The sequence below is a fragment of the Mirounga angustirostris genome, unplaced genomic scaffold (assembly GCF_029215605.1).
Source record: "Mirounga angustirostris isolate CCGP_5_RB_7025 unplaced genomic scaffold, mMirAng1.0.hap1 SCAF_8, whole genome shotgun sequence".
Classification (NCBI taxonomy): Eukaryota; Metazoa; Chordata; class Mammalia; order Carnivora; family Phocidae; genus Mirounga; species Mirounga angustirostris.
Window position 1 is genome coordinate 35,258,255 of NW_026991716.1, and position 17,328 is coordinate 35,275,582.

General features: G+C 38.8%; 1 protein-coding gene across 1 annotated transcript in view; it reads left to right on the forward strand.

The window, feature by feature from the left end:
* DNAH8 (dynein axonemal heavy chain 8) overlaps nt 1-17,328 on the forward strand; it is a 396,454-nt gene that overhangs the window by 265,081 nt on the left and 114,045 nt on the right. Inside the window, exons 69-76 of the mRNA XM_064597567.1 lie at nt 548-715; nt 1,449-1,664; nt 4,583-4,720; nt 5,963-6,090; nt 7,121-7,292; nt 8,987-9,142; nt 13,720-13,875; nt 15,344-15,526. Of these exons, the coding sequence (XP_064453637.1) occupies nt 548-715; nt 1,449-1,664; nt 4,583-4,720; nt 5,963-6,090; nt 7,121-7,292; nt 8,987-9,142; nt 13,720-13,875; nt 15,344-15,526 (1,317 nt within the window). The remainder of the gene's footprint in view (nt 1-547; nt 716-1,448; nt 1,665-4,582; nt 4,721-5,962; nt 6,091-7,120; nt 7,293-8,986; nt 9,143-13,719; nt 13,876-15,343; nt 15,527-17,328) is intronic.

A 17,328-nucleotide genomic window follows, 5' to 3' on the forward strand; every position in this document is an offset into this window, starting at 1 on the left:
AATATCAGCTAACATCTTATTCCAAACTCAGGTGACAGATAGAAACTTTGAAAAATATTTTTGTGAGTCATATGTTATAATAATTTCTCTTTTCTCCTTTGAATTTCTCCCTCTTCTGTAGATAGGGCAGCCCTCAAAAGAACACTGAACGTGAGGTTTCTGATACTCAGAATCTTGCTCCTCTTTTCATACCACACATAGAGGATGTGCTTTGAAGATACAAGTTATCTGAATGTTACCGATCAATGAGGCTTGTTGCCAACAGAGGCTTGGAGTGGTGGGCAATGAATGGTAGTGATATTCTATAGCAATTAGTTGAGGGCAACAGGAGAAAAAAGAGTAAAAACGAATAGAAATCCCAAGATAACAATGAAAGAACCATTATGCAAAAATCTTGGAATACAAACCCTTAAGGAGATAATGTCAGGGGATGGGGAGAAAATACATTTTAAAGTTTTCTACTTTCATTGTTTAAAAGCACTAGATTTCCATATGATTATTAATACTACTCACCAAAAAATATATTGATTCCTAATCCCAAATACAGACTATCAAACCAAATGATATCGCCACAGTCAGGAAACTTGCAAAGCCTCCGCATCTTATTATGAGAATCATGGACTGTGTCCTACTACTATTTCAAAAGAAAATTGACCTAGTCACTATGGATCCAGAAAAACCTTGCTGCAAGCCTTCCTGGGGAGAGTCATTAAAAGTAAGTAAAAAATCTTTGCAAGTCCTACAAGGTGCATCAGGTGGCCCCAGCCCGGGACCTTCAATATAGACCACACAAGCTGGCAGGCAGTAATTGATAATTGTGTACTGAAGAGTTTTTCTTAGATTGCATCTCCCAAAGTGTAAGTAGGGAAAGATTTTAAAGCCCAATGGTTTCTTTTTGTGAAAAGTGTCTAAAACCAGAGGCTGGTATTGGCACACTTTTTTTTTTTTTTTTAAGATTTTATTTATTTATTTGACATTGAGAGAGAAGGAGAGAGCACAAGCACAGGGTAGTGGCAGAGGGAGAGGGAGAAGCAGGCTCCATACTGAGCAGGGAGCCCGATGTGAGGCTCGATCCCATGATCCTGGGATTGTGACCTGAGCCGAAGGCAGACACTTAATTGACTGAGCCACCCAAGCACCCCTTGGCACACTCTTGATGTCACCCCAACCCAGTCTCCAAAAGGGAGCTTGTGTGGTTAGTGGCATTCAAATGCGCACACTGGACAGGAAACTTACATATCTTTTCTTCTTTACTTTTTCAACCATGGTGATGGGAAGACAATTTGCAACTTACAGATTTAGGTTGTCTATTGTCATAGTCTTGATTTGTATATTTAAGAGTATATCAATTGTTACTTTGAAAAAATTCAATTTAGAATTATATCCTAACTCAGAAAGAAAGTATTTATTTTTTCCCGGAACTTATAGGTTGTAGTGCTATTTTTCAGTTGATGAGTGCAACAGGGTTCCTATGGAGCCTTCAGCAGTTCCCCAAGGATACTATAAATGAAGAGACTGTTGAGTTGCTGCAGCCATATTTTAACATGGATGATTATTCTTTGGAAAATGCCAAAAAAGTCTGTGGGAATGTGGCTGGTCTGCTGTCTTGGACCCTTGCTATGGCAACATTTTATGGTATCAATAGAGAAGTGTTACCTCTGAAGGTAAGAGTTTCCCTCCTTCTCCTAGGAGATCAATGTTTAATAAAATCCATCACCAGTATTACTGCTATGAAAAGACAAAGCATAATTTTGACTAAATTTTTTATTTTCTTCATGTCCTCTCGCATTTCTCATTTTCTTTACATCTGCTTAGTGTTTCTTGGCATTGCAGACAAGAAATCGAAACCAACTTAACTTAAACAGGAAATGACTTCATTGCCAGTAATAATTAAGCTGTCATAAAGGAAAACCTGCCATTTCTTTAAAGTTTAAAGAGATTAAATTGTTGATTCCCAACAAAGTTTATAAAAGTTAAACTCAATACCCAGAAATGTTTTAAATTTGAAAGATAGGGAAAAAAACCTTATATGCATTTAAGAAACAAATGATCAAACAAACAAAATCAAAAAAGGTTGCAGAAGAGAAATCAGGATGGCACAGACTTCCTGCAACCCTATATATTAGAATGTAATGGAAAAATATGTGCGGAGTATTGAGGACATTGCTGTGGCCCAAGAATGCAATAACTGGCCAAGCTGCCCTTCACGTATAAAGGAACAAAAAGACATTCTTAAGGATGCGATTTAAGTACTGATTGGTAGGTGCGTGCATGCATGCTTACGCGCATGCACACGCACACGCACACCGTTTATGCTGCTCCAGGCTGTTCTTCAGGTCTGAGGGAACCGAACGACATTCGGAGTGCAAAGGATTCATAAAATACGCCACCCAGATGTACGCTACCCTCCTGCGCCACCCCCAACCCCTCCATAAAGCTAAAAGAGTTGAAAGTGGTTGCTCTGTGGAATGGAAAATGATGAGCTGGTGGGCAGGGGGTTGCCGGTTGTCGTAATAAACCCTATAGAAATGGCTGCCTTTTAAAACTGCGCATAGGTAACTCGGAGAAAAATAGAAAATATGTTAAAAATAAGAAATTTTTAATAACAGGAAATGATGAGAAAATGTAGGAATCCACTCAAACCAAAAGATACCAAGGGATATAGAATTTAAGAAAAAATGCACTCAGAAGAACAGAGTTAATTTTTACTAAAAATTATGATCCACAGTGAGACTTAACTGTAATAATGCTTTTGTAATAAATAAAATATTATCAAATTACAAAAAGCAAAATGCATTAATATTTTAAGTGGAAATTAACAAAAACAATAGTAATTTGAGATTGTGCAGGGCTGGTTTTTATGGGTGTGTGACCTGTTCACACAGGACCCTGAGTTTAGAAGGGTCCATGCTTGGCTTAATGGGCTGCTGTCACCCTCTTGAAGTTCTTAATAATTTTTTAATAATGGACTCCACATTTTTAATTTTGTACTGAGCCCTGCAAATTATTTAGCTAGTCTTTAGCGGCATAAACTAATAATTATATAGAGATTTTACACTGTATCATTTTTAAGGTTGAATAGCTGCATTGAACTTTCTTGAATATGAACAAAGAATATGAAATTACTTCTAGTGACTGAGGAACATTTACAAAAATTGATCATATTCAACGATAAAAGAAGATCTTGATTCAGTTACCAAAATCAGAAATTGCTGAGGTCTCATTCTCTGATTATAAGCAATAAAATTAGAAAGTTTGCATTAAAAAAAAAAGCCAATAATTTCTTTTTAGGAAATGATGACAAAAGTTAGTTACCAAAGCTTTTGTGATGTGGCCCAATGGCATGTTCTTAGCTCTTAAATTAATTAAACTAAAGACTCCAGTACATACTCACTTATAAATACACATACACACAAAACTTAAGGAAAGTGGAAGAGAGCTAATAAAAATAACATTAAAAATTAGAGAAAAGTAGCAGAATTGAACAATGTTGCTTTGCAAAAACAAAATATAAAAGATATGTTCTTGGAAAATATAATCAAGAAGAAAATATGTATAATCACAGATATGTGGATTTAAATAATTAGAAAGAAAATTTTAAAGGTATATGTAAATATATTACAAAATTTAAATTTAATAACAATAATATTAATACTAGTTAAATTAATATTTCCTGCAAAAAAGGGCTAAATTTAAATAAATTAAATATTGAGAAAGAAAATGAGAATGTTATCAAAAAACTTCTACTCCAGGAGGCTTTAGGGCTGCTTTACTTTACTGATTCTTTTAAATTTCTAAGAAACGGGTCATTTCTAAGAAATAGATAATTTTTAAGTCCATGCTCTAGGACTTAGAAAAAGATGAAAAATCAACCATTACAGTTATTTCACTTCAACAAATCTTTATGAAGGAAACAACCCCAGATTTTGCATGCCCAATAGCTTTATTTATAATAATTTAAAATGGGGGGGATGTCTAAAAGTAGGGCAAAAGTTAGGTAAATTATGATACATCCAAATAGTGTAATATTATGCAGCCATATTACTAATACTCATGAAAAAGTGTTTAAGGACATATTTAAGGGGAAATGATTACACTATATTAAGTGAAAAAGAAAAGACTTGGAAAATGCCAGTTATCACCTTCTTAACACAATACTCAGACTCTCTCTGGGTAAAATCACAGGTTATTTCTGTTATCCTTTCTAGGCATTGCTGCATTTTCCCCGTGTTTTCTATACTGAACATTAATAATTAAAAGAAAAAAGAGAGGGGTACCTGGGAGGCTCAGTCCGTTAAGTGTCTGGCTCTTGATCTCAACTCAGGTCTTGATCTCAGGGTCGTGAGATCAAGCCTGGGCTCCACGCGGTCGTGAAGCCTACTTAAAAAAAGAAAAATGAAAAAATAGAACTTTAATGGAATATTTCCAACACTCTTTGCTTCCCCAGCTGAACACACTTAAGCCTCTAAATACCATCTTGGGCAAAAATTGTGCAATTCGTGTTATTATTTACCAATTAAAACCAAAAATATTTTGCAGACCTACTACCACTCCATGCAGTGACCTCTTCTTCCTTTTTAAGGCTAACCTGGCCAAGCAGGAGGGCCGTCTGGCGGTTGCTAATGCTGAGCTGGGGAAGGCACAGGCTCTGCTCGATGAGAAACAAGGCGAGCTGGATAAAGTACAAGCAAAATTTGACGCAGCCATGAATGAGAAAATGGTGAGATTAAATCTATAAAGTTGCAGAAATGAGGTGTTAAGATTGTCCACAAGTGTGTGTTGTATTTAGAAATCAGATAAATGTTGGTGACAAAAAAAAAAAAAAAAAATTTACCTGACTGTCCTTCAGTGTTTGGGATCACTGTTTGTCCAATCCCTGTTTGGGGTTTTTGACACTCTAAGGTCTTTCTGTGTGTTTTTAATAATCATTTTTGGTAAGAGTAAGCTGGGATATCATACCCAAAGGGTCCTCATTTGGAGGTTAGAAAACTGGGTTTGAGATCCAGTGCAGGCACTTAACTCATTAGGCGGTTAGAGGCAACTGATGGAGCTTCATCTGTCAAATGGGGATCCTAATACAACCTACAACCTCGTGGGATAGGTGGTAAGCAGTGGTAGTCTGCTAACAATAGGATCTGGGCAGGAGGGGCCCCGGGGGAAAAAAAAGCCTTGATTTGCACTGTTTGCTGATTTCTGTGATGTAGGTCCTCCCACCACTGTCAATTCTAAGCTACCAACGTGCTGACACTGAACACAGATTTGGAAACAGACGCACAGCAGGGCACTATTGTATACTATACTATTGTATATATAGCACTGTTATATACTCTACACCATCGTGCAGGTACAGTGCACTTAACCTCAAGCTCACAGATAATTCAAAAGTGTAGTAAATAATTAGGAGGTGATGAGTTTTGATTATCTATTACCTTTGCTCTTAATGTAGTTTATGTAACTGTAAGTTTATATAATTTAATTTTTAATAATGTCTGTGTTCACCACCGGCCGGCAAGTCTTCTAAAAATGTAACAGTTGGCTCTAGTGAGTTGATACAAGTTGGCTGCAGCACATTGCTGTGGTGTAGAATTTTTCTGGGAAAAAAAAAAAAATCACTTTGTAAACTTCCAAGAACTCAGAATTTTTAAGTCCAAGACCTAAAATGGTATATTTTATTGATTTGATTCTGTTTTGAAAACATGGAATAGAAATACTATATTAATTTATGTGATTTGGATTCTCTCTCACAAAATCTCTTTCCTTGAAATTTGGTAAGGTAAAATAACTCTATTATGAATCAATTACCAGAATTTAATAGGTAAAATTTCACTCACATTGCTTTTTTAGACTATATTTATTTTGCAAATTAAGAAATTCCTCCCTATGTTTTTATGTATGAATACAATGGATGTTTGATTAAGCACTTAAAAAAGTTCTTTGGGATATTCTCCCTTTACGAATGTAGGATTTGGTAAATGATGCAGATATGTGCCGGAAAAAGATGCAGGCAGCTTCCACCCTCATCGATGGGCTGAGTGGAGAAAAGATCCGATGGACTCAGCAAAGCAAAGAGTTCAAAGCTCAGATTAATAGGTATAAATTTTGGCCTTTGTTATAATTGCTTTCCTTCTTAGTCATCACCCTAAACGCCACCTCTTTGTGACATGAGAGAAAATAAAATACATCTCTCAAGTGAAGTGCTTTGCTTCTTCATTTCTGTATATCCATTTCTGAATCTTACAGCTGAGGTTACCCACTCTCAGTAAAACGGAGAGGGATTAAAAGGTTGTGAAATATTTTTAATCTCAAGTTTGGTTCAGCAATGTAGGTTTTCAGTACAAGAGTCCTTCTTTTTCTGTTGTTGCTTTTTTTGTTTTTGTTTTTGGTTGCTGGGGGGAGGCAGGGGCACAGGGAGAGGGAGAGGAAATCTTAAGCAGGCTCCATGCCCAATGTGGAGCCGGATGCGGGGCTTGATCTCATGACCCTGTAATCATGACCTGAGCTGAAGTCAAGAGTCGGACGATTTCTGACTGAGCCACCCAGGCACCCCAAGAGTACTTCTGATATTGTTTGCATTTGCCAGATCTGTCTAGATACTTTCTCCAGTTCTGTACTCTTCACCTCAGTGATTTTGGACATGTGGATCAGGGGTTTCCTCTAACTACAAGGCTGTCTTGTGGTAGTGTCTATTGGTGTCCTCAGAAAACTGGAAGAGGGGGGAATGAGAAAGGAGTAGAGAATAGCAAGAAGTGGGAGGAGGAGAGGGAGAGCCAGAGGGGGAGAAGAAAACAGTTTAATCAGGACTGAGTCTAACAGGACCAGGGCATGGCATGGGAAGAGGATACTGTCCTTCCTAGGAGTCAAGTCTCTGGACCTGCAGGCTTCAAGGAAGCAGTCTCTCTCTTGCTCCTTGGCCTACGCCAAATGTGGCCCCTCCTCCCACCATTTGGGTTTGGGGGCTCCCTTTTGCATGGTCTGTCCATGTCTGTTTACCATGTGTTAAGGAGGGAGCAAAGAAGGATTTTGCCTAATAAGAAAACAAAATTGCCCTATGGCCTTTTGGACTCATTAATGGGAGAGGGTGAATGTGTTAGCTGACTCACGTTGTCTTGTGTCCCCACAGACTCGTGGGTGATATTCTGCTGTGCACCGGATTCCTTTCCTACCTTGGTCCTTTCAATCAGATATTTAGGAACTATTTGCTTAAAGATCAGTGGGAGATAGAGCTGAAAGCTCGGAAGATTCCTTTCACGGAAAACCTGAATCTTATTTCAATGTTGGTGGATCCTCCAACAGTGAGTGTCATTTTCTTCATAATATTATTTGAATTCCAGCCTTACTTACTAAGAAATCACGGTTCACCTATTTTTTTTTCTTTTTTTCATTTAATTAAAGATTGTTTTGAAAATACTTAAGAATTAACTAAAAAGAAACCTTTCTTTTTGGTATGGAAATTCCTTTGAGTTTTAAGAAATATTGCTTTCAAATTATCATACATGGGGGTGCCTGGCTGGCTCAGTTAGTGGAACGTATAACTCTTGATCTCAGGGTCGTGAGTTCGAGCCCCACACTGGGGGTAGAGAGTACATAAAAAAATAAAATCTTCAAAAAAAAATATAAAAGATCATTCATGAATTATAGGCTTGCTAATACTGGGCTTTTCTTTTAACTTTCCATTATTTGCACCACTCTCTTTCTCTCATTATTAAGTCACTCTCTTTCAAACATTTTAGGTGATTATAGGCTTTAGCTAGGCCATAAGTCCTGGTATGAATCTTCTTTTGATCATAAACCATCTTTTCGTCCTGTCCAAGAGCAGAGCCCAACAGTACGTTCTGGTGTCACTGAGTGATGGCCCCACGACACTAACCTTCCTTGTTGGGAATTTGATGTTAATTTTCAGTGTATCTTGCAGAGCTCCTATGGCATTAAATGCCTTCCAGGCAATTTGTATTCATGAGCTGCTTTCTGATCTGTAAATATATTCCCCCATGGACTTTTTCCTTTGGGAAGCCATGCTATTAGTTTCGTATTATCCGTATCTAAAAGTTAAAAAATTAATCTTCTCCAATTCAAACAATGTTCAACTGGTTGTTTCCAAGGACTAGATAATGTATTAAAGATGTGGTGGACACTGATGAGGCAAAGTGGACCAGGGTATACCTTATTAATTACGACCTTTGGAGGCTGCTGGGATAATTTAATGAGGGTGAAGGCTGGTGGATTCATTGGATCTCAGGTGATTTTATTGACCACGTGGAGGCAGGCTTGCGATTCTCTCGTAATTAGGGAGGATTTTTTTTTTTTAAGTTGAGTTATTTATTTTCCAGCGATCTCTACTCCCCAACATGGAGCTCAAATTCAGCACCCCAAGATCAAGAGTCGCACACACTTCCGACTGAGCCTGCCAGACACCCCAGGAAATATTTTTTTTTAATGTCATTGATGAACACCTGCCAGTGTAATATCCCTCCTAATTTCTCTGCCTCCAGCTATGCAAATCCTGTTCTCCAAGTAAACAGAGCCAAAGGGCAGGAAGGGGAAGCTTCAGGGGTTTAACCCTTGGTGCATATCTTTCCAGACATTTCGGTGTATTCTTTCCACTAATCCTGCCTAGTCTGGATCCCACCAACTCACCTAGTCTTACCATATGTTAAGCCCCTATGTTCTCTGAATGTTAAGCAACCACACTTCAAAAATTCACAGTAATATTCCCTCATAAGTTTGAAAATGTAGCATAAAGGACTAAACCCTAATCTTGGGTTATTAAAGGATTTATTAGATTATAATTTTTATTTTTTTAGGTGAATGTTGTTTGGGTCACATTTACAAGTTTGTTTTTTTTTTTCTCTAGGTACCCATTGCATAGTCTCAATGGAAAAAAATATATATCCCAGTATTAAATTCTTTTAATATTGTGGCAATTTTAATTATTATGAAAGCATTCTTGTTCTCCTCTGACTGGCCATATCCATTTCTTGTTACTTAGATTGGGGAGTGGGGGCTGCAGGGATTACCAGGAGATGACCTCTCAATCCAGAATGGCATCATTGTGACGAAGGCCACCAGGTACCCACTCCTCATAGACCCACAGACTCAAGGCAAAACTTGGATTAAATCAAAGGAAAGAGAAAATGACTTGCAAGTATGTACCATTTGGTGTATGGGAAAGCATTATTAAAATCATGAAATTTTCCCAAAATTTCAGTTGATTCTGCCAGTCATAAAGTCATCTCTGTGATAATTGTTTGTTAATTTATACCCTTGAGTTTTTTTTTTTTTTAAAGATTTTATTTATTTATTCATGAGAGATAGAGAGGCAGAGGGAGAAGCAGACTCCCTGCGGAGCAGGGAGCCCGATGCGGGACTCGATCCCAGGACCCTGGGATCATGACCTGAGCTGAAGGCAGACGCTTAACCGACTGAGCCACCCAGGCGTCCCTATACCCTTGAGTTTTGTAACAGTGGTTTGGGGCAAGGGCTCAGATTATTTTCTTTGTTTTGTGTTCTCTCATGATGTACTCTTCTGTCTGTCCCCTTCCCTGGTTCTGTTGCCTTTGCCAACGTTGGATGTGGCTTTTATTTTGGGCCTTGGGTTTGGGCTTACAGGAAAGCAGCAAAAATAGAACTCATGACTCCTCGGTTTAGGGCTATTTGCTCCAACCTAGCTCAGGCACGTGGTACTTCACGGCATCGTAGAGTCGTTTTAGAGTTGGGGTCTAATAAGGTGTTTATTTTATTTTTAATTTTATTTATTTATTTTTCTTAGAGAGGGAGGAGTGGAGGGGCAGAGGGTGAGGGAGACAGAGAATATCTTAAGCTGGCTCCACGCCTAGTGCAGGGTCTGACGCAGGGCTCGATCTTACCACCCTGAGATCATGACCTGAACCTGAAATCAAGAGTCAAATGCTTCACTGACTGAACCAACCAGGCACCCCATAATAAGGTATTAATTTTAAAGAAGAGGTAGACAAAGGCAGGATTCCAGCATCTCAGATTTACCATTGATATTTCAACTACCAATACGGACTGTTCCATTTCCCAGGCAAGGTACTCAGAGTTCTAAGTCTCCTGGATCCGTATTTTTACATATGCTATTCTACTAACCAGGATGTCTTTCTTTACCCTACTGCCCATTTCACTTATATCCCAGATAAATATCTTGAGTGTTCTTCAAGAAGTCCACATCCAATAGTACCTTCATCAAGACTTCCCTGTGTCCTCAGTTTAATATGGCCTGTCCTAAATGCTCACAATGTCTTATGTGGATTTCTGATATGGACTTAGAGTCTGTCTTCAATTACTGTTCATTGCACATTTGTCTTTTGTCTTTACTGTATTATAAACTTCTTGCTGACAAGGCTTATGGTTTTATACCATCTTTATATTTTCTGCAGTGCTTTTTCTATAGAGTAGGAATTCTGATATTTATTGAATTTCAATGAGTTAAAGTGTGCCATCATTACAAGGAAAAAACAACAGAAAAATCATGTGATCATCTTGATAAATGCAGAGAAAGCACTTGTAAAATTCAACACCCATTCCTGATAAAACCTCCAGCAAACTAAGAATAGGAGGGCTCTTCCTTAATCAGATAAAGAGCATTTACCAAAAGCCTACAACAAATGCCACTTAATGGTAGAATATTGAAAGATTTCCTTCTGAGATGAGGGTTTCCCTGACATGTGGATATTGCCCGGTGCTCAGGAACACCCCTGAGATACTCCCAACTCACTGATACTCCAGAACACAATGCACCAGTCTGTTTACTTGGAAAACCAGGGAGATCCCAGAAAGAGAGTGTCAACAGAGGAGGAGAGTTAAGGAAAATGAAGTCAATGGGAATGTAGCTTCTGAGGAGCCGTCTTCACAGAAGGAAAGCATGAGTGGTGTATACGGGAGCATTCCTGCCCCTCAACTTCTTTTCCTGGATCCAGCACAACTACAGCTTATCTCCTGTTCCATTCCTCTTGCTTCTGCTGACTGTCCATCTCCCTACTCCTCCTGCTCTTAAGTTTCCTGATCATAGCTTTGTCTCTCCATTTTGGCATTAAGCTCCTTGATAGCCTTTGATGATGTCCTTCCTGATGTCACCCAGTCTCAGGAATCTTCTTGAGGAAGTAATAGAAATATGCCAGAGATACTGACATGTTTTTAAAACCATCAACTCCTGGAATGTAAGGAGACTGAACTATATTCTCCTTACACAGGAGACGTTATGTTTTTAAACATGTGGATAAGCACATGCACAAACACCCATAAATGAAAACAGAATAAAACAGAAATATTATTTCTTTATTTGGGAAGGAAAACAAAATGAAAATTGAAACACTTTATAAGTGAAAAACAAAACATGTTTTGTATGTCCAGGACTGCATTCCACTGTGGCAGCTTTGTCGAGGCCACCTTCAGTACCGTCTCCAGAACCTTCAGCTCTGACTTCCAGAAAGAAGGTGTTCATCAAGTTTCTCTATAAAAAATTCACCACCTTGTAAAAACCCAACACTAGAGTCTCTGTGCAGCTGACACAGGGTCTGATGGTAGCTACCACATAGTGTTACTACACAAGAAAATCAAGTGAAGGGGCGCCTGGGTGGCTCAGTTGGTTAAGCGTCTGCCTTCAGCTCAGGTCATGATCCCAGGGTCTTGGGATCTAGCCCTGCATCGGGCTCCCTGCTCAGCGGGGAGTCTGCTTCTCCCTCTGCCCCTCCCCCCGATTCATGCTCTCTCTCTTTGTCTCTCTCAAAAATAAAATAAATTAAATCTTAAAAAATATATACAACTAATGAATTGTTGAACACTACATCAAAAACTAATGATGTACTATAATAAATAAGTAAATACAAAAATATAGAAAATGATTTATTATGAGAGATTGGCTCGTGGATTGGGGGAGGCTAAGAAATCCCACAGTCTGCTGTCTACAAGCTAGAGGTTCAGGAAGGCTGGTCATGTAGTCCCAGTCTAAACTCTGAAGGTCTGTGAACCAGGGGAGTCAGTGGTATGAGTCCCAGTCCAAGTCTGAAGGCCAAAGAACCAGTTGCTGATATCCAAGGGCAGGAGAAGATGGATGTCTCAGCTCAAGCAGAGAGCAAATTTGCTCTTCTTCCATCTTTGGGCTCTATTCAGGCTCTCAATGAATTGGATAATGCCCACCCAAATCGATGAGGATGATTTTCTTTACTCAGTCTATCTATTCCAAGGCCAATCTGTTCTGGAAACACCCTCACAGGCACAGACTGAAATAAATGTGTGCCAGCTCTTTGGGCATCACTTACCCCGATCAAGCTGACACGTAATATTAACCCTCACACTTAGGAAGCAAATCACGAAAATAGAATTTACTCCTTAGGAAATAGAGCAGGACAATTATATTTAGTCTCATTGGGACCTTGTTTCATCTTGTTTAATAAGCTGGTTAAAGCTCTTTGTTTAGACTCATTTACCTTATCAACTCATAATGAGGTCTTTCACAGCTCATCATTTGTGTAAATAAAGCTATCCATCCAGGGAAAAAATTCCTTCATGTGCAGGATTTTTGTTTTAGCTATTTCCCTTCTATCCAAAACAGGACAAGAGTAGACTTATTTAATTTTTATTTCCACGTCTCTTTTTCATAGCAAGGGAGAGATAATATCTTTTAATTCCACTCCCTTAATCTCCTGCTGTCCCTGGATCTTCCTTGTGTCTTAAGATCAGCCCTCACAGCAGCATAGAAACAGTAGCGGCATCCAGAGGGTAGAGTGTAAGGAGATGGAGAGTTGAGGGCTGACCCTTCGGAAATCCTCCCATTTTGGCAGAGGAGGGATCGTAGGAAAAGTAAGAATTCAAAGCCATTTGGCCAAAGCAAAGATCAACCAGCCCAGTGTGTCTATTTTTTTTTTTTTTAAGATTTTATTTATTTGAGAGAGAGAGAGAGAGTGAGAGAGACAGAAAGCACAAGAGGGGGAAGGGTCAGAGGGAGAAGCAGACTCCCTGCTGAACAAGGAGCCCGATGCGGGACTCAATCCCGGGACCCAGGATCATGACCTGAGCCAAAGGTAGAAGCCTAACCAACTGAGCCACCCAGATGCCGCCTAGTGTGTCTATTTTAACTAATCAACAAACACTGAACTAAAACACTGGGGCCCCACCAGGCATTCAGAGTTCTAATTTTAAATATATATATAATATAAAAAGTGAACATACAGTCTTTTAAGTTGATTTTATGGGAAGTATCTATCATATTCTTCCATTGCACCACTGTTAGAGGCAGAATACATGGATGGGACCTTGGTTTGACTCCATATATAATTTCTGACATTCTAATGCCTATTTTTTAATCACTTGATCATCTCATGAGTGGTCCTGAGGAGATAAATGAATATTGCAAATATGCAAGTTACTTTGCTTTCCCTGAGTGATCGTAAGTAGGTATGTGTAACTGGTTTAATCCTTGATTACTTCTCTGCTCTGTGTAGGAGCAGATTTCTGACATTCACTTTGAGATGTGCCACTCGATTCTCCTGTTTCGACCAGAGAAACTGTTGCTCATCCAGAGCCTACACAAAGTCATGGGTTCACCACGTTTGGAAAATTAAGTGTTCTTACTTTTATTTTCATAAGGCTTCCTATATCGCCCTTAAAATTCTTAGGCATCTGTGCAACAAATCTCTTGGTTTCCACTTAGGAATGAGCACATTCTTTGTCACATTTATATAGCAATGAACCCTTTATTTTTAGGTAACATCTCTGAACCATAAATATTTCCGCACACACTTGGAGGACAGCCTTTCCTTGGGCCGACCCCTTCTCATTGAGGACATTCGTGAAGAGCTGGATCCAGCCCTGGATAATGTATTAGAAAAGAATTTCATTAAATCAGGCACCACATTCAAGGTGAGCTTTGGGAAGGAATAAAAAAAAAAAAAAAAGAAGACGGCAAGAAAAGAACAATGGTGACATCTACTTATCTTTTTGAGCATAGCAGTGAAGGTACTTTGCTTCAGGTGGTAGTATTTGATACAATGGAAAAATTATTTCCAAACTCATATTTAGTGTTTCCCTTATTTTTTTAATTGTATATGAAAAATACAGGGGAGAGCAGTATTTTGGTAAGAGTAGCCATTTAGCTGACACTAAATAACATATTGAGAAAATACATTGTCTGGTCATAATAATATATTAATGTTGCACACTATGTATGTACGTACGTTGGCAGCTCTGAGAAAATTGGATTTACAAGTCATATATTCATCTGTACAATAAAACCTGCATTTTCTCACAGGAGGAAATGGCATTTTAATAAAGTCTATGGACACTGATTTGTTCATTTCTCCCTGTATTAACTTTCAATCTAAGCTCACAGACTTTGCTAGAAGCTATAGAATCCTGCTTCCCATCATTGGTGCAAACATGAATGGCTTTCAGTAGAAGTGTTTCTTTTTTAAGTGGAGGCATTCTCTACCTTTAGGCTTCTTTGGTTTTGTTTCTTGATGAATGACAGCATTTCTGATTGAGATTTTTCACTTTGGACAAATTAATTTCATGAATATCAGTGAATAAGTACAGAATGCAAATGTTCTCATTGAACAAAGATTTATTTAGAAAACATTTCTTCATAATGTGAATCTTTTATGCACAGTATTTAACATGCCAAGGGAGGGTGTAGGATTTTTATTCCTGAAGGTCTTTCAAAAGAACATATTCTTATCTGCAGTGTGAAGGCTTGGTGCTTGAGAACGTGGTGGTGCCTTATCGATGTGGTTTCCAACCACATGCAGAATCAAGATTAATTAAAAATTTAAGTCCTTTAAAATCATATAATTTCCACCTAAATTTTAGATAGCAAAGCCAGTTGTTTTTAATATAATATACTGCAAATTGTAGTATTTAAGATAAATGTTATGTTTCTGAAGAAAATGTCGGCATTCTTTTCTTTGAAAATTTCATTAATCCTTTATGTTGTCAACTATGCTTCAGATATGACTGAAATGCAAAGAGAAATAACAAATACTTCCTCTAAACACCACAGATTTCCTCAGTAGGAAACAATTTCCTCAGGTGGGAGAAAACAGTCAAATCTGAGATGTGTCTGAGTTTTCCTTTATTCTACATTTGTTGGGGATAGATTTTTCACTTAATTTTTGTTCATTTAATTTGTTTGGTGTCATGGCTAACAATGTCTTCTGGCAGGACCACAAATCTGAATTATTTAAGACCAGTGATTAAAGTCTTAGAACTTTTTCCTTTGCAATTCATTCAAGTTTCACGGTGCTGACCTCTGATAAATTCTTTCCTAAGTTAACCCCAAATTCCTTGTCCTGCCCCTTAAGCTGTTTTTAATTTTATATTTGAATTGATGTAGGTGAAAGTCGGTGATAAAGAATGTGATATCATGGATACATTTAAACTTTATATTACTACGAAGTTACCCAACCCTGCCTTTACCCCTGAGATCAATGCTAAAACGTCAGTCATTGATTTTACCGTGACTATGAAAGGACTCGAGAATCAGTTATTAAGGAGAGTGATTTTAACTGAGAAACAGGTAATAATTTCTCAAGGTAAAGGACTACTTCTAATAAATTATTATGAAATTGTTAAGTATTTTGGAAAGAAAAAACTAAGCAAATTTTTATTTACCTTTGTTAACATAAATATTAGTTTAGCAGTCTCCTGTCACATCCTATCAAGAAATCATGTAACTAACTCAGCTGTCCTCCAACCCCAAATGTGTGCACGTGGGTACACACACATACACACACACACACACTCACACACACGCACACCACTCACACTGTTTTTTCTACTTCTGTCTTTAAACCTTGGAGTATGCTGATCTTCGTATCTGTAGTCCTATGGATGGATGCTCTTTGATGTACCTGAAAAAGTCACTAAAATAATGATCCTGGAGAAAAAGAAATTGCTCTGAATGAGTGTATTATCACTGGGGTAGTTTCAACTACTGCAGTCTAGCACTCTAATGATACAGAGAGCCTAACTTTAATTTTAATTGAATGAAATTTGCATTAAGGCAGAGAAATTAAGTATGATTGAAGGTTCTAATAAAGAACTTAAAACTGGAAGATTTTAAGAGACTGATACAAGTTGAAACTAGTTTTTAAAATAAATCTTAGAAAACATTTAACATTATGCATAAAATATGCATAAAATGTAATTATACTTATTTGCATATGGAAAACATATTTGCGTAAAATCGGAGAAAGATTATATTTGCTTACCTAGAATAAGAGTATTGAAGGTTCAAGGAAAGGGCAAGGTTAGCAATAATAAGACCAGAGAGGCTTCACGTGGGAGGGTGGAGGGAAAGACTGGCAATAGAAGACCAGACAAGGAAAAGAGAAAGACAAGAGATAGGAGTAGATGTCATGAACACAGGAAAGACGTTGGAAGAGGGAAAGAGAAATGATCCTCACACCAGAGAAACAGAGAGAACTCAGTAAAAGGAGAGGCGAAGCCCTACCTGGTTAGCCGGGATGGTTAAGGGGCCGGCCCTTAAAGGCAGCCAGTCTGCCAGAGCTGAGCCAAGGGGGCGCAGTCCCAGCATCCGCTCTCACGAGCTGTTTGATCTTTGCTTCCAACAAACAGCCCGGGGCTTCTACAGTCCAGGAAGGGAACCATGCCACTTCCACAGCCAGGCAGAGAGAGCATGGGCCCTTCAGTTCATTGCTCATCACCTCTTGGAACCACATGGTGCCAACTGTTGAAAATTAGTCCTTCCTTGGTAGTCTCACTGGTGCTGTTGGTCTGATCTGATTCCTCACTGGTCCAGGTGCTGCGTGCAGGCTGCACCAACTTCCCTAAGGCAGGCCACCCCACTGTCTAAGGCAGGCGACACCCCGTGTCCCCAGAGGGCCTACCCCCACTCTTCTAGGCCTCAGCTTCCTCTTCGAGGGATGTGCTAAAGTGCTTATGCCAACCTTATTGGAAAAAGCCAAAACACACACTTAATCTGTAGGAGGACATCCTGACCATGATGTTTAACCCTCTTTACTATCCTGCTCTTACACCCTCATTTTACAGAAGAACAGACAGAGACCAGAGAGAATAGGTGACAAAAGCGCTCTAAAAGCACTCGGACTTTTCACCCTGTCAGGCCTCCTAGATAAGCCTTACAGATCATGCTGTAGAACCCACAAGGGTCCACTGTACCATGATGCTTGTTTTGCCAGATCAAACTGAAAAGGAAGCTCATGTGATTTCATTTTGTCCCCATATTCCTATACTGCCATCCAGAGGTGACCACCTTAATGGAAACAGCTCATGAGGTACTCCCCCACATGACCTTCATTGCTACCCCCATCAAACCCGGCAAACCTAGGACACTGT